Raw genomic sequence first — 17033 nt, 5'->3', positions numbered from 1 at the left:
GGCCAATCACTGCTCATCTCTAGACCCGATGGCCGCGTCGTGGCCTGACATCAGCGGTGTACGAGCTGGTTGCACACACCCTCGCCCATCCCCAGGCTCAGCCCCACAGATGAGCCTCTGGGGTTAGTGTGCCCTCTCTACATGTTATATAAATGAAGCCATATATGAGCAAACTAAGTAAAATCATGAGAAAAAACAAAGTAATGGGCAAAACAAAATAAAATCAAGATAGCTTTAAAAAAAAAAAAAAAGCCACAAACACCAGCTTGGGCTGCCTAGGGCAAGACCCTCCTGCAACTCCAGAGATCCAGGGTCTTCTACCTGCCTGGGGCTCAGGGAGTGGGGAAGGAGTTGCCCAAATCTCAGCCCTGAGCGTGTTGATCCCTCAATGTCCTCCTACCCCATGTTCTTATCAGGATGACAGGGGAGGCTGCCAAGGGGGAAGCTGGCAGCCCATCTCTGGCCCTTTTAGGACAGAACCTCAAAGGTCACTGGCCTCTCCAGCTCATCCGTAAGCCAGGGTAACAGCTCTTACATTGTGGGACACCGTGGGGCACCCTTGGGCAGTTACTCTCAGCCGTTGGTGTCCTGGGAGAGCGGGGATTTGCTGGCGGTGCAAGGAGCTCTTCCACACCTGGGCAAACCTTCAGCCCCCTGAGTGGCCACACGAGGGCTAAACACAGCAGGATGAGGGATGGGTGGCCTCTCTCCCTTGCTCCGTTCTGTCTTAGCTGCTGGAACTGGCAAATGTGTGTGGCTCAGCCCCGGGCTTGGCACCAGGTGCTTCTCTCTCACCATAGGGATGAGACTGCCATGCAGGAACCCCGCCCACATTTGCATGTGCCCAGGACACATGCGGTGTGTGAGTGACTCTAGCAGCCTGGACCTGCACTGCAGCATTGGGCCTGCTGGGCCAGGCAGGGCATGATGGGCACCCAGAGTGGGAGCTGCACAGAACGTCAGGAGGGCAGAAAGGCCATGTCCTGGGCCTGGGTCTACCCCCCCTCACCTGAGACCTGTGCACTTTCCACCTGAGGACATGCACGTCCGTTCAGCTGGGCCCTGAGCCCCAGGCACTCGGCCACCCTCCTCCCCGACCCTGTCTCAGGCTCCTGCTGTAGGGAGCCCAGGGTGGGTTCTGTTTCTCAGCTGAGACTGGTCCCAGGGTGCCCTCTGGTCCCATCCCCTAACTGCTGCCACACCCCTCACCATCCCGGTATACAAGGAGGAGGGCCTGGGGGTAGTGCAACCTTCTGGGAGCCAAAGGTCACCTGGGCCTTGTGCAGCCCTTGATTCTCCTAGGCAGGGCAGGCTGGGCCCCGGTCACTGGTCTTCCAGGGCATGTGGCCTCCCACCTGTTTGCAGGGGTTGATTGATTGATTGATTGATCGATTGAGACGGAGTCTTGCTCTGTCGCCCAGCCTGGAGTGCAATGGCGTGATCTCAGCTCAATGCAACCTCCGCCTCCCAGATTCAAGCGATTCTCCTGCCTCAGCCTCTCAAGTAGCTGGGATTACAGGCACCTGGCACCATACCCGGCTAATTTTTGTATTTTTAGTAGAGACGGGGTTTCACCATGTTGCCCAGGCTGGTCTGGAACTCCTGATTTCAGGTGATCCGCCTGCCTCGGCCTCTAAAAGTGCTGGGATTACAGACATGAGCCACCGCGCCCGGCCTGCTGGGGTTTATTTGTCTAGCTGGGGCAGGGTAGGGAGGGTCCCAGTCCCAACAGCCTGGGCCTTGGGACAGGGCGGGGGCAGTGATGGCCCCTGGAGCCCTACTGGGGGTGGTAGATGTGGTCTTCGTCTTCCTCCGGTCCCAGGAGCACCCTGTGATTTGGCATCACCCACAACCGGGGCCTCTCCTTGCCCTGGTCCTCCTCAGGCGGAGGGTGGTACAGGCTGTCGTGGTCGGGCTCGGGGCTCAGGACACGGCCCAGGGTGTCCTCGGTCTCCACCCAGGCCTTGGTGCCTAGGGACAAGCACATGAAGGTATAGTCTCAGTTTCTTTCCCGAGAACATTGGTCTGTCCAAGTCAACCCCACGAGCGGACTCTGCTGCTGTGACCTTGTGCCCACCTGGAAGGATGGGGCCCCTGCCCTGACCTGGTGGCTTCTCGGTGGTCAAGAGTTTCGGCTTCTGGACAGGGAACAGCACCACCAGCTGGTCGTCCTTCTCCGGAGGCTCCACCGCACGGGCGCCCCAGGCCCTGCTGGCACAGTTTGGTCAGGTCCACATGCAGGTGGGGGAGGTGGACAGAACCCCCCACAGGAGGGTGCCCACCATCCCAGGGCAGCCACTCCAGCCCTACCACCAGCAGCCCCAGGACAAGCCTCTCTCTCAAGAGCCACAGTGATGAGTGGCCCCCAGTGCTCTCGGCCAGGCTTCCACACCACGTCCCTGGGCGGCTGCGTGGGGGGCAGTGGTCAGAGCCTTGGTTGAGCAGCGTCCCAAGGGCAAGGATGTGGGGAAACCTCAGGATCCAGGACTGAGCCGCCCCAGCTACAGCCACCAGCCGTGGAGCACAAGCTGCCCTGGAGGCTGTGGGGAAGCTGAGTAGGGAGACGCCGTGGAGCCCCAAGCCCTCCGGCTGTGCTCTCTTCTCCCTGCATGGGGCGCTGTCGACAGATCCCCATGAGGCTGGAGTGCCCCCTCCTTCCAAAAGCTGCTGGACAGGGCTCCTCTCTGCATCTGCCCCGTGCTCTCCAGGTTCAGGAAGGGCCCAGCAGAATGGGCTGTAGCTTCAGGGAATGGGTGGTGGGGAGGTGGGGTTGGGGGGACTTACTTCTCTGGGTCCTGCTCTGAGGGCCGATGTTTGACTTGCATCTTGATAGGGACCTGGGGGAGAGTCACAGGTGTGGGCTGGGCCACAGTCCACGTGGGTGGAGGACACCTGGGGAGAGGTTGCTCCGAGGCCCACCTGGGGCTGCAGGGGGTGGAGGTGGCTGCAGGGGGTGGGGGCAGGGCCAGCTCAGCACAGCTCGAGCGTCTCTAGTGGGCGAGCCACTCTCGGGTGTTGGGATTGCAAGCCGGGAGTGAGGTTGCCGGCCTGTGCCCAGACGACCAGCTGGCCTGGAATTCTGGCCGGGTCTGGGGCAGCACAGGACTGGTATGTAACCTGGCACCGTATCCCTGACCTAGCACTCCCAACCCCGGCCGTCAATGCACTGGCTGTTTTCTGTAGCGACTGGTTGGGGCTGTGTCTGCACCACCCCTTCCTGGCTGGTGCCGAGAGAAGGCGGTCAGCCGCTCTGAGCCCAGCTAACCTTAGTTGTCAGCTGCTCTGAGCCCAGCCATCCTCAGTGGGGCAAAGGACAGACAGGAGAGCAAAGCAGGTGACCCCAGGGGAGGACCAGTGGCTCCAGGGGAGGACCAGCACCGTGGGGGGCTGTGCCCATCCTCCTGCGTCTCCAGTCAAGGAAGGCGTGGGCCTCCTTCCTCCTGATCCATCCCAGGTGTGCAAGACTGTGTGGCCTTGACATGGGCCAGGGAACAGGGCCCGTCCCCAGGCATAGTCCCGGCCGAGGACACCACTGTCAGCACAGACAGTGCAGCTGAGCCACTAGCACATGGAGTCACCTCTGGCCTTCAAGGCCCAGGTGAGTATCAAGGGGTGTCATCCGGGCCCTCCTCCACCTGGGTCACATGGGTTCATCTGGGATCACCTGTTCCACTTGGGACCACGTGGGTGTCATCCGGCCCCACGTCCTCCACCTAGGACCACCTGGGTGTCTTGAGGCCTGTCCATCTGACCCCAGGGAAGGGAAGCCTGCCCCCTCCTCATGCCTGCACAGGCATCAAGAGTTATGAGCGTACCCATGCCTCTCTCCCCTAAGCCAGCTTGGGGTTTGAAGCCAGAAGAGGGGCCCTTTGTCCACATCCCCTGCTGTAGGGGCAGAAGGTGACAACTGGAGTTGCTGCCCAGATGGGAGGGACTCACACCTACCTTGGGTGCTGGGGCCGCACCTGCCTCCCACAGCAGCACAGCCACCAGGCTGGTGACCAGGAGGAGCCTGAGGGGGGGCCAGAGAGGGAAGTGTGAGGTAGGGGAAGGGGCCTCCCCTGAACTCCAGGCAGCACCCCGATGGGCAGTGGGGAGGCCTGGGCTGGGTTCCTCCTTGGGAGCGCAGGTAGTTTTACTGGACTCTGCTCACATGGGCCAAGACACGCAGGCACAGAACAGGGAGAAGCCCCAGGCCCACCTGCCTCCAGCCCCCCTCAGGCCAGAGCCCACAGCCCCAGCCCCAGACTCTGCTCCTCACAGTCTGGGCAGACCCCACTGTGGCAGGCACTGCTGGTTGGCTCGGAAACTCCAGAGGTTCTGCCCTGCCTCTGTGCCGCCCTCCACGTGGGGACACACATGAACACACTTGCACACGGGTGTGGGTATGGGTGGGTATGGAGCAGCGGGGGCCCACAGCCCCACGCCCACAGAGCCCCGAGGCTGCACACTGCTGCAGGCAGGGCACCTGCTGTGTCCCAGAGCTGCGGGGCCATGGCTGGGGGGCTCAGGGGTGAATGGCAGCACCATTAGGCAGGCAGGCAGGGTGTCAGGTCAGTTTGGACACGGGATGTGTGTGTTTGTGTATGTGGTGGGGGGTGTGCATATGTTGTCTGTGCACGTGTGTTTTGTGGGTATGGACCATGTGCATGGTGGGTGTGCATGTATGCTGTGGGTGGTGCCGTGTTCGGGTGTGTGTGCACTGTGTGCTTGAGTGTGTGTGGTGCGGAGTGTGTGAGTTTGGGGGTGCGTGTGCTGTGTGTGTATGTTATGTGTGTTTGTGTGTGTGGTGGATGTGTGTGTACGTTGTGTGTGGTGTGGAGTGTGTGGACTTGGGTGTGTGTGTGTGGCGGATGTGTGTGTATGTTGTGTGTGGTGTGGAGTGTGGGCTTGGGGGTGTGTGTGTGTGCGTGTATGTGTTGGATGTGTATGTATGTTGTGTGTGGGGTGGAGCGTAAGGGTTTGGGGGTGGGTGTGTGCTGTGTGCATGCGTGTGTGTGGTATAGAGTGTAAGGGTTTGGGAGTGTGTTTGTGTGCGCGTGTGGTGTGTAGAGTGTGAGGGTTTGGGAGTGTGTGTGTGTGCGTGTGGTGTGGAGTGTGAGGGTTTGGGAGTGTGTGTGTGCGCGTGTGGTGTGGTGTAGAGTGTGAGGGTTTGGGAGTGTGTGTGTGCATGTGTGGTGTGGTGTAGAGTGTGAGGGTTTGGGAGTGTGTGTGTGTGCGTGTGGTGTAGAGTGTGAGGGTTTGGGAGTGTGTGCGTGCGCGTGTGGTGTGGTGTAGAGTGTGAGGGTTTGGGAGTGTGTGTGTGCGCCTGTGGTGTGGTGTAGAGTGTGAGGGTTTGGGAGTGTGTGTGTGCGCATGTGGTGTGGTGTGGTGTAGAGTGTGAGGGTTTGGGAGTGTGTGTGTGTGCGCGTGTGGTGTGTAGAGTGTAAGGGTTTGGGAGTGTGTGTGTGTGCGCGTGGTGTGTAGAGTGTGAGGGTTTGGGAGTGTGTGTGTGCGCGTGTGGTGTGGTGTAGAGTGTGAGGGTTTGGGAGTGTGTGTGTGTGCGCGTGGTGTGTAGAGTGTGAGGGTTTGGGAGTGTGTGTGTGCGTGCGCGTGGTGTGGTGTAGAGTGTGAGGGTTTGGGAGTGTGTGCACGTGTGCGTGTGGTGTGGTGTAGAGTGTGAGGGTTTGGGAGTGTGTGTGTGCGTGCGTGCGTGGTGTGGTGTAGAGTGTGAGGGTTTGGGAGTGTGTGTGTGTGTGCACGTGGTGTGTAGAGTGTGAGGGTTTGGGAGTGTGTGTGCGTGCGCATGGTGTGGTGTAGAGTGTGAGGGTTTGGGAGTGTGTGCACGTGTGCGTGTGGTGTGGTGTAGAGTGTGAGGGTTTGGGAGTGTGTGTGTGCGTGCGCGTGTGGTGTGGTGTAGAGTGTGAGGGTTTGGGAGTGTGTGTGTGTGTGCGCGTGGTGTGGTGTAGAGTGTGAGGGTTTGGGAGTGTGTTTGTGTGTGCGTGAGTGTGTGATGTGGTGCAGACTTGTCTCTTCAGGGCCCTGCGGGGGAGGCTTGCGTCTGTCAGGGTGGGGTGGTCTTGGGGTGGGGCGGGGCTCTGGGTCTGCACAGGGCTCAGCAGGGCTGCAGTCAAGGGTGTCTGGGGCAGGCGCGGTGGTTCACACCCATAATCCCAGCACTTTGGGAGGCTGAGGTGGGCAGATCACCTGAGGTCAGGAGTTTGAGACCAGCCTGGCCAACATGGCAAAACTCCGTCTCTACTAAAAATATGAAACTGCCTGGGCACGGTGATCCCAGCACTTTGGGAGGCTGAGGCAACAGATCATTTGAGGTTGGGCATTCGAAACCAGCCTGGCCAATATGGTGAAACCTTGTCTCTACTAAAAATACAAAACAAAAAAAAAATTAGCCAGGTGTGGTGGCAGGTGCCTGTAATCCCAGCTACTTGGGAGGCTGAGGCAGGAGAATCGCTTGAACCTGGGAGGTGGAGGTTGCAATGAGCCAAGATGGCGCCAGTGCAGTCCCTCCAGCCTGGGCGACAGAGCGAGACACTCTGTCTCAAAAAAAAAAAAAAAACAACTTAGCTGGGGGTGGTGGCACACACCTGTAATCGCAGCTACTCCTGCTGAGGCAGAAGAATCAGTGTCTGGGACGCCCTGCAGGCCTGGATTGCAGCTCCACAGGGACCTTTGCCCGTTCTCTGGGTGACTCAGCCATGGTGAGAGGTCAAAGGGCAGGGGGGATGCCCCGGACAGCCCGGGGCCAGGGCCTGGTCTGGTCTGGTTCGGGGGCCCTGCTTCTCCTCAGGACCCCCAGCTGGTTCTGATGCTGGGCAGGGGCTCTTGTCCGGGCACTGGACCCCACTCCCACTGCCGTGCTGCCTGGGCCACCCCTGGTGCCCACCCCCCATGACACACAGCCTGGGGGCCTGGGATTCGGGTCACGGTAGCCCCTAGAAAGGTGGTCGGTGGTGACTGCCAAGCAGCCTGGCTGTGGGATCCCCGTGGGTCTCCTCTCCAGGCAAACGGCTCTGGGCACCAAAGGGTCCCTAAGCCACCCAGAAGCCACCTCTCTACAAGGGAGAAACACCAGGACAGGAGGGGCAGGGAGGGCCCTGGCTTAGAGGAGGAGGAAGAGGAGGAGGGCACCTCCACAGGAGGGGGGAGAGGGGTCCCCCACACAAGGAGGGGGAAGACAGACACCCCCACAGAAGGAAGGCAGCCTCTGATTCCAGGGTCCAGCGGGAGCCCGGGTGCTTCCCTGAGCTCCAGATCACAGCTCCCAGGGTGACACCACCTCAGGGCAGCCCCTGGCTCCTGCGCCCCAGCCCCTCCCCTCCCCCAGCCCCCTTCCTTTTGGGCAGTCACAGGCCTGCTGGTTTCAGCCTGGCACCTCCCCCTTCCTTGTTCCGGGTGGGAGTCCCTGGGTGATTTTCCACCAGGCCAGGGGAACCAAGAGGCAAGTGCGCTCGGGGCCACAGAGGAGGTAGAGCCTGGTGGCAGACCCCAGACCCTCAGAGGGCCCCTCCTTCTCCCTCCCACCCGCACACTCCCCTGAACCAGGCCCCCTGGAGCGCAGCACAGCTGGGCCCCCTCTGGCTAAGGGCCAGGCCTCCAGGTTTGGGTGGGGTGGGGATTGGGGCTCAGGGATGGTGGCATTACCTCCTCATGTCTGGGGTCCGCGTCTCTGTAGAGAGTGCTCAGGGAGCTGCAGTGGCTGATTCCAGTATCTGGCACCTGGCCCAGCTCCTCCTGCCCAGGCCCAGGCCAATTGGGGCTTTGTTGCTGCCGCTTGGGGCGTGTCAGGACAGAGGTCGGGGCCAGGGATCCCACCCTGGGTAGCTCAGGTGACTGGCTCTGCAGCCGCCCAGCCCACTCGGGCCTGGATCTGAGCGGGGACACCCAGCTGCCTGCTCAGGGCCTGCCACACATGACTGAGGAAGAAATTTGCCTTTAAAAACCTGCTTGTTGACCGGGCGCGGTGGCTCACACCTGTAATCCCAGCACTTTGGGAGGCTGAGGCAGGTGGATTGCCTGAAGTCAGGAGATTGAGACCAGCCTGGCCAACATAGTGAAACTCTGTCTCTACTAAAAATAAAAAAAATTAAGTGGGCGTGGTGGTGGGCTCCTGTCATTCCAGCTACTCAGGAGGCTGAGGCAGGAGAATCGCTTGAACCTGGGAGGCGGAGGTTGCAGTGAGCCGAGATTGCGCCACTGCAGTCCAGCCTGGGCAACAAAGAGCGAAACTCAGTCAAAAAACAAAACAAAACAACACCAAAAAAAAAAAAAACCTGCTTGTAACGAAGGCTGAACCGTGCTCACAACCAAGGCAACTTGGAAGGGTGTCGTGGGCGGCTGTCCCCAGCTCAGCTGAAGCACTTCCTTCCTCAGGTGGGCGTGACAAATCCCCCATCCAGCCCCAGCCCACCTGCCTGTCACACCTGCCCCTGCCCACCACCTGCGGCAGGGTGGGACCAGCTCAGCTCCACCACCGTGGAACCCTCACCCCCAACCCCACCACCTTCCCCACCCCTTCCAGGCGCTCCCTCCGGTCCTTCCTTACTGGGCACACCAGCCTGAGGAGTCTTGCACGCTGTGTGGCCAGGGCCCGCTCCACGGGGCCCAGTGCCCTCATTGCCTTTTTTATTTTTTATTTTTTGAGACAGTCTCACTCTGTCATCCAGGCTGGAGTGCAGTGGCGCGATCTCGGCTCACTGCAACCTCCGCCTCCCAGGTTCAAGTGATTCTCCCGCCTCAGCCTCTTGAGTAGCTGGGACTACAGGTGTGCACCAACACGCCCAGCTAATTTTTGTATATTTAATAGAGACGAGGTTTCGCCACGTTGCCCAGGCTGGTCTCGAACTCCTGACCTAAGTGATCCGCCTGCCTCGGGCTCCCAAAGTGCTGGGATTACAGGCATGAGCCACTGCGCCCGGCCCTGACCACCTTCTTTAGCCGTCCCTGGCACACCCTGTAAAACAAAAACACAATTCCAACCTCCGCCTGACCCCACCCGACTGATGGACCCTCCCTAGGCCCAGGGCATTCCACGGTTAACCTGAAAACTAGTTCAGGCCATAATGGGAAGTGGGGGTCAGACAGGCCTCATTGTACCCGCCCCCTTTTGGAATTCAGGCAGAACTGACCAGCATTAACATTAAAACAGAGACCTTAAGACTAATAGAACAGACTCTTTAAGTCTGACAAGAAATAGTCCCTTTTATTGATTCTATCTGCATATACTTGGTCTCCACAACACCTTATCTTAACCCTGACTTTCCCTTCTATTGATTCTAGGTCTTTAGATAATAACTTAACTCTTTTGACCAATCGTCAATTGGAAAATTACTGAATCCACCAATGACCTGGACACCCGCCGCCTTTCTGGACCAAACCCACGTACATCTCCCACGTACTGAGTGATGTCTCGTGTCCCGAACGTGTATCAAACCAGCTGCACCCCAACCCTCTCGGGCCACACATGTTCTCAGGATCTCCTGGGACGGCATCGTGGGCCCTCCGTCACTCATATTTGGCTCAGAATCACTCTCCAGGTATTTTACAGGGTTTCACTCTTTTCCGCGACAACCCCCAGCGGGCAGCTACTGTTGGGGGCTCTGAGCCCGCCGGCCTGCAGGGTATGGTTCTCCCGAAGCTGCCTGTTCAGACACAAGTGGAGGCCATGCTTCCAAGGGGGTGGAGTGAGGGCCCTCGAGAAAGGCCAACTCAGGAATTTCCAACGTGACCCACAGCGTCTGAGCTATTGAGGAGTAGTCACCCGAAGAAGCCGCTGGGCTTGGGTGAGAACAGATGTTCCTCTGGCCTTCTTGCCTGGGGCTGCTCCTGAAACCACCTTTGCGAAAACCTGATAGTGAATCTGACCTAACCGACTCCACCTTGCTTCTAACCTCCAACCTGTCCTTGTTCATTCCTGGGTGTAGGTCACACCAACTTGGGGAGGATCTTAGTTTATAGTTTAATGTTGAAACAAAGATGAAAACAGCCCCTTCCTGAACAAACCCCCTTCTTGCCTGGGGACCAGACTGCCTTTGTAAAACTAACAAATTAGTCACAAGATTAGAAATTATGGTTTAGGAAACTTCTAGTGGCTTGAGGTATCGGCCGGAGCGGCCGGGTGGCGGGAGGAACCGTTACGGGAACTGAAGTTGCCGATTAAGCCTAATCAAGATGCCAACCTCCCAAAAGCGCCGAGACTTCAGGGCAGAGCCCATGGGGGAAAAGCTAGTGGGGAGCCTGGCCAGGATTGGTGAAGTCCTGGGCAAGAAGCTGGAGGAAAGGGGCTTTGACAAGGCCTATGTTGTCCTTGGCCAGTTTCTGGTGCTGAGGAAAGATGCAGACCTGTTCCGGGAATGGCCGAAGGACTCGTGGTGACAACACCAAGCAGTCCCGGGACTTCAGATGCCTTCGAGAGCATGCGATGCCTTCTTGTGATGCTCTCCGGGAAGCTCTCAATCCCCAGCCCTCATCCAGAGTTTGTAGCCGAGTCGGGACTCCTCCCCTGTCCTCTACAAAGGAGAAGATTGCTATTGTCATACTCACGTCTGACGCACTCTGGGTCTTTTGGGAGTTTTCTCCCCTAACCATTTCAACTTTTTTGGACTCTCACTCTTGCATGTCTCCCCCTTCCTTTTTCACTTTCCCTGGTGACAGTTACCAGCTTTCCTGAATGGATTCCTGGCCCCGTCCCTCACCTCCACCCTCACTTTCAGTCCATTTGATACTATTTGGCTCCTTTTTTGGCAGAACAGTCACTGTCCTTGTAAAGTTGTTTAGATCAAGAAAGTCAGCGGCTTTCATGAAAAATAAAAAAGAAATTATGGTTTAGGAGTCAGGCAGGACCGGGCGCGGTGGCTCACGCCTGTAATCCAAGCACTTTGGGAGGCCGAGGCAGGCGGATCACGAGGTCAGGAGATCAAGACCATCCTGGCTAACATGGTGAAACCCCGTCTCTACTAAAAATACAAAAAATTAGCCGGACGTGGTTGCAGGCGCCTGTAGTCCCAGCTATTCGGGAGGCTGAGGCAGGAGAATGGCCTGAACCTGGGAGGCGGAGCTTGCAGTGAGCAGAGATCACGCCACTGCGCTCCAGCCTGGGTGACAGAGCGAGACTCCGTCTCAAAAAAAAAAAAAAAAAAAAAAAAAGGAGTCAGGCAGCTGGAGACCACAAGATTCTAAGCCTCCCCAATTATTCTTAGGGAAAACATCACTATTGTAAATCCTAAGATTGGTGCTCGAGACATTTTTCAGACTCTGAACTTGGTGGAACAGCTGGTGCCACCCAGATCCATGAACTGGCTCACCTGGTCTTGTGGCCCCCACTCAGGAAGCGACTCAGCACAAGAGGACAGATTCGACTCCCTGTGATTTCATCTGCAACCCAACCGATCAGCACTCCCTCCTTCCCAACCCCTACCCACCAAATTATCCTTTAAAATTTGAGTAGTGATAAAGCTCCAGCCTCCTGTTCAGCCGGCTCCGCGTGAATTAAACTTTCTGTGTTGCAGTTTCTCTCTGCCCTGATAAATCGGCTCTCTCTGGGCAGCAAGCAGAATGAGCCTGTTGGGCAGTTACACTCCCACCCACCCCTCAGTGGCCGAGTGGCTCCACGGGGGAGGCAGCAGAAGGCCAGTGGCTCAGGGAACTGGGGTCCCCAAGGGGATTATGAGCAGTGATTGGCAGGCCAGCCCGAACTTGAATGTGGAGATCAGGTCTGGAATGAGAAAGGCACAGGGAGCCTCCCCAGGTTCCCACACAGTCCCAGCTGACCTCCCCATCCCTCTGGCCCAACACAAGTCTGTGCATTCACACTCAGGAGACGGGAGACACCCGGTGGGAAGTAAAGGTCGGGCACCTTAAAAACTGCATCCGCACAGAGCGTGGCCCCCAGCCCACCCTTGAGGCACCAGCAGAGTGGGTCCCGCAGCCTGAGTACAGCCTCCAACCACACAGCCCAGTGTGACTCAAGGAAGACAGGCTTAAAAAACTGGGCGGAGACACCAGGCCACGTGCTGCAGGGGAAACAAAGTCCACAGATTTCAACAAAACAGCAACAACAACCCTTGGGAGAAAATATCAGAACTCAAAATGTTTGCAATATATTATCTAAAACATCTAGTCTTTAGTAAAATGAGACGAGGTCCCCAGGCTTGTCTCGAACTCCTGGGCTCAAGCAATCCTCCCACTCAGGCCTCCCAAAGTGCTGGGACCACAGGCATGAGCCACTGTGACCAGCCTGTTGTATATTTTAAATTAACAAAAAAGAGTGGAATTAGAATGTTAGCACAAAGAAATGATACATTCTTGGGGTTATGGATACCCCAATTATCCTGGTTTGATCATTACATATGGCATCCGTGTACCCCATGGATATATATACCTATTATGTACCCATAATAATTAAAACTTTTTAAAAATTAAAAATAAAGGGCCAGTTGCAGTGGCTCACGCCTGTAATTCCAGCACTTTGGGAAGCCGAGGTGGGAGGATCACTCGAGGTCAGGAGTTCGAGACCACCCTGGCCAAAATAGCGAAACCCCGTTTCTACTAAAAATACAAAAATTAGCTGGGTGTGGTGGCAGGCGCCTATAGTCCCAGCTACTAGGGAGGCTGAGGCAGGAGAATCGCTTGAACCCGGGAGGCGGAGGTTGCAGTGAGATGAGACTGCACCACTGCACTCCAGCCTGGTTGACAGAGTGAGACGAGAGTCCATCTCAAAGAAATAATTATAAAACTAAAAAAAAAAGAAAGAAAAGGACTTATACCCAGAATATAAAAAGAACTCTTACAACTCAACAATGAAAAGACAAACAACCCAACTGAAAAATATTCAAAACATTTGCACAGACATTTCACCATAGATGATTTACAAATGGTGACTCCACCCTGAGAAGATGTTCAGCACCACTTGTCACTAGGGCGACGTGGACTCAAGCCACAGCTACACTCCTATAGGACGGCGTTATAGGCTGTGTCCCCTCTAAATTCATACATTGATGTCCTAACCCCTCAGAATATGACGATATTTGGAGATGGGTTTTTAAAGATGTAAGTAAGGTAAAGCAAGGTTATTAGGGTGGACCCTAATTCAACAGGACTGGTGTCCTTATAAGAAGAGATGAGAACACACAGATACTCCAAAGGGAAGACCACGTAAGGACACAGGGAGGTGTGGCCACCCACAAACCCAGGGAGCAGCCTCAGGAGGAGCCAACCCTGCCGACAGCTCCGTCTCAGACGTCAGCCTCCATCGCTGTGAGAACATGAATTTCCATTGTTGAAGCTGCCCAGTCTCTGGCAATTTGTTATGGCAGCCTCAGCTAAGACAGATGGCTAGTATAAAAAAGACAAAATCAAGGATCAAGAGTTGGTTGCTGGGCACGGTGGCTCACACCTGTCATCCCAGCACTTTAGGAGGCCGAGGCGGGTTGAGACCATCCTGGCCAACATGGTGAAACCCCATCTTTACTAAAAATACAAAAATCAGCCAGGCGTGGTGGCATGAGACTATAGTCCCAGCCACTTGGGTGCCTGAGGCAGGAGAATCGTTTGAACCCGGGAGGTGGAGGTTGCAATGAGCCAAGATCGTGCCACTGTACTCCAGCCTGGCCAGAGGGAGACTGTCTCAAAAAAAAAAAAAAATCAAGAGTTGGTGAGGATGTGGAGAAACTGGAACCCTCCTATACTGCTGGTGGGAATGTCACATGGTACGGCCACTTTGGAAAAACACATTTTAGCATTTTCTTTAAAAGTTAAATGTCAACTTTCCATCAAATTTGGCAATTCCACTCTTCAGTAACTACCCAAGAGAAATAAAAGCACGTGTCCACCAAGGTTGGAATAAGAATGTTCACCACAACATTATAAACAGCTGACAAACTGGAAACAGTTCATACGGATGAATGGATGAAACCTGGAGAATCCATGGGTTAACGGCAATAATGGCCCGGCGTGGTGGCTCACGCCTGTAATCACAGCACTTTGGGAGGCCAAGGCGGGCGGATCACCTGAGGTCAGGAGTTTGAGAGCAGCCTGGCCAACATGGTGAAACCCTGTCTCTACTAAAAATACAAAAATTAGCCAGGCGTGGTGGCACACGCCTATAATCTCAGCTACTCAGGAGGCTCAGGCAGGAGAATCGCTTGAACCCCGGAGGCAGAGGTTGCGGTGAGCCGAGAACGTGCCATTGCACTCCAGCCTGGGCAACAAGAGCAAAACTCCTCTCAAAAAAACAAAACTAAACTAAAACAAAACAGGCCGGGCGCAGTGGCTCACGCCTGTAATCTCAGCACTTTGGGAGGCTGAGGCAGGCGGATCACGAGGTCAGGAGATCGAGACCATCCTGGCTAACATGGTGAAACCCCGTCTCTACTAAAAATGCAAAAAATAATTTAGCCGGGCTTGGTGGCGGGCACCTGTAGTCCCAGCTACTCGGGAGGCTGAGGCAGGAGAATGGCGTGAACCCAGGAGGCGGGGCTTGCCGTGAGCCAAGATTGCGCCACTGCCCTCCAGCCTGGGCGACAGACCGAGACTCCGTTAAAAAAAAACAAAACAAAACAAAACAAAAAGACAGCAGTAACAACGGGTTACCGTTCAGCGTGGATGAAACGCGGCATGTCCATGAGTTAACAGTGGGAACAATGGGTTACGGTTTAGCAATGAAAACGAAGGCATCACCAACGCATGCTCCTGTCACTGCTGACCACCCACAGCTGGGAGCCGCACTCAGGCAAATGCCTATGGAGCGCCTTCTGTGTGCTGGGCACCATGCGGGCGCCAGGGCCATCCTCAGGGTGAGTGGGAGCCAAACCCAGCTGGGTCTGACCCAGCACAAAGGCGGAGGGGACGGGGGAGTCTGAGCATCCACCCAAGGTCCACCTGGAGACCCTGGGGGGCCCCAGACCAAGGAGCAGCCAGGGTTGAGCTGGCCAGGGCACCTGCCCCTGCACAGTGAGGCGGTGAGCGTGTGTGCGTGTGCGTGACGGTGTGTATGTGTGAGATGTGTGTGTGTCACATGTGTATGTCAGGTGTGTGAGATGCGTGTAAGGTGTGTGGGTGTGTGATGTGTCTGTGAGTGCATGTCATGTGTGTGTCAGATAGGTGAGTTGTGAGGTGTGCATGTCAGGTGTGTGTTATGAGGTGTCAGGTGTGAAGTATGAAATGTTTTGTGTGTATATATGTGTGAGGTGTGTGTGAGGTGTGCGTGAGGGCTGTGTGTCAGGTGTGTGAGGTAAGTGAAATGTTTGCGTGATGTGTGTCAGGTGTGAGAGGTGTTTTGAGTTTGTCAGGTGTCTGCTGGGGTGACAGGTGTGTCTGAGTCAGGTGTGTGTCAGGTGTGTGTGAGGAATGTGTGCCACCTGTGTGGGAGGGTGCATGGGGGGCATGTGTCAGGAGTGTGTGTGCCTGAGGTGTGTAGGGGTGTGTGTGCATCTGGGATATATGTGTGAGGGGAGTGTTTGGAGGTGTCTGGGGTGTGTGTCAGGGGTTTGTGTGTGGGGTTGTCAGTGTCTAGGGTGTGTGTCAAGAGTGTGTGGATCCAGGGTGTGTCTAGGGTGTATGTGTGAAGGGTGTGTGTGCAGGTCAGGGATACATGTGTCAGGTGTGCATGTGTGAAGTGTGTGTGAGTTGTATGTCAGGCGTGTGTGTCTGGAGTGTGTAAGGGATGTGTGTGTCGAGTATATGTCAGGCATGTGTGGCTGGTGTGTGCGTGAGGTGTGTGAGGGTGTATGTGCATGTGAGGTGCGTGTGTCGAGCATGTGTGTGTCTGGGGTGTGTGTGCCTGAGGTATGTGGAGTGTTTGTGTGAGGTGTGTGAGGGTGTATGTGCATGTGAGGTGCGTGTGTCGAGCATGTGTGTGTCTGGGGTGTGTGTGCCTGAGGTATGTGGAGTGTTTGTGTGAGGTGTGTGTGTTAGGTGTGTGAGGGTGTGTGTTAGGTGTGTGAGGGTTGTGTCAGGTGTGTAGATCTGGTGATGTGTGATGCGTTTGTGAGGTGTGTATCTGGGGTGTGTGTGTCTGATGCATGTGTGAGGTGTGCATGGGATGTGTGTGTCTGGGGTGTGTATCTGGTGTGTGTGTCAGGCATGTGTGTGAGGTGTGTGTGTCTGGGATGTGTGAGGTGTTTGGGGTGTGCATGTCAGGTGTGTCTGGTGTGTAAGCAGTATGTGGGGTGCATTTGTGAGGTGTGAGTGTCTGGGGGGGTGTGTGTGGTGCACATCCGGGGTGTGAGTCCAGGGTGTGTCTATGTGTGTTGGGTGTGTATCATGTATGTGTCAGGTGTGTGATGTGAGGTGTGTGTGGCGTGTGTCTGGTGTGTATGGGGGTGTGTCTAGTGTGTGTGTGTGAGGTGTGTCCAGTGTTTGGGATGTGTGTCTAGGGTGTTTTGGTGTGTGAGGTGTGTCTGGGGTGTGTGTCAGGTGTGTGGGGTGTGGGTGTGTCAGGTCTGCGGGGGGTGTGTCTGGTGTGTGTGTGTTTGGTAGGTGTGTGTTTCCAGTGTGTCTAGGGTATATGTGAGGTGTGTTGGGTATGTGGTGTCTGGGTGTCTGATGTGAGGTATGTGTGTCTGGGGTGTTTGGGTGTATGTGTGGTTGTGTGTCTGGTGTTTGTGGTGTGTGTGAAGCGTGTTTCCTGGGTGACTGGTGTCAGGTGTGTGTTGGGGTGTGTGTGGGTGTGTCTTGGGTGTGTGAGGTGTGTGTGTTTGGGTGTGTCTGGTGTGTGAACTGTATGGGTCGAGCGTGTGTGAGGTGTGTGTTGGGGGTGTGTGTGAGAGAGGTGTATGTGATGTGTGTATGGCTGGTGTGTGAGGCGTGTGTCTGAGGGGTGTGTGGCATGTGTGAGGTGTGTGTTTGGGTGTGTCTGGTGTGTGAGGTGTGTATTTCTGGGGTGTGTGTCAGGTGTGTGTCTGGGGTGTGGGTCAGGTGTGTGTATGTCAGGTGTGTGGTGTGTGTGTGTCAGGGATGTATTTGAGGTGAGTGTGTTTGGGTGTGTCTGGTGTGTGTTTCTGGGGTATGTGTCAGATGGGCATCAGGTGTGTCAGGTG

The 17033-nt window shown here is 56.0% G+C and overlaps 1 protein-coding gene and 1 pseudogene across 4 annotated transcripts; one reads left to right on the top strand and one right to left on the bottom strand.

The window, feature by feature from the left end:
- Positions 1-1669: 1669 nt before the first annotated feature.
- On the bottom strand, positions 1670-10486 carry PRAP1 (proline rich acidic protein 1). Of its 4 annotated transcripts, none has more exons than XM_019034344.4 (6): positions 10339-10486; positions 7642-7913; positions 3946-4012; positions 2785-2837; positions 2078-2211; positions 1670-1971 (listed from the first exon to the last, which is right to left on the bottom strand). In XM_019034344.4, exons 2-6 carry the CDS (start codon positions 7647-7649, stop codon positions 1778-1780), a joined length of 456 nt encoding a protein of 151 aa, XP_018889889.3. In that variant the 5' UTR covers positions 7650-7913; positions 10339-10486; the 3' UTR covers positions 1670-1777. The 4 variants fall into 4 exon arrangements, with proteins under 4 accessions (XP_018889889.3, XP_018889890.3, XP_004050362.3 ...); XM_019034345.4 differs by having other exon boundaries at positions 2105-2211; XM_004050314.5 differs by having other exon boundaries at positions 2078-2208.
- LOC101148602 (barrier-to-autointegration factor-like) lies at positions 9547-11130 on the top strand (annotated as a pseudogene).
- The last annotated feature ends 5903 nt before the right edge of the window (positions 11131-17033 follow it).

Source organism: Gorilla gorilla, chromosome 8 (genome assembly GCF_029281585.2).
Source record: "Gorilla gorilla gorilla isolate KB3781 chromosome 8, NHGRI_mGorGor1-v2.1_pri, whole genome shotgun sequence".
NCBI lineage: Eukaryota > Metazoa > Chordata > Mammalia > Primates > Hominidae > Gorilla > Gorilla gorilla.
The sequence above is the reverse complement of the archived record's forward strand: the minus strand, read 5'-3'. Positions and strand labels throughout refer to the sequence as shown.

What these genes read in the sequence shown, in the direction of transcription:
- PRAP1 (XM_019034344.4), bottom strand. An exon ending in GTGCGGCCCCAGCACCCAAG is followed by an intron (nt 2,838 to 3,945) that starts GTAGGTGTGAGT and finishes ACTCTCCCCCAG; the next exon opens with GTCCCTATCAAGATGCAAGT. An exon ending in TCAGAGCAGGACCCAGAGAA is followed by an intron (nt 2,212 to 2,784) that starts GTAAGTCCCCCC and finishes AAACTGTGCCAG; the next exon opens with CAGGGCCTGGGGCGCCCGTG.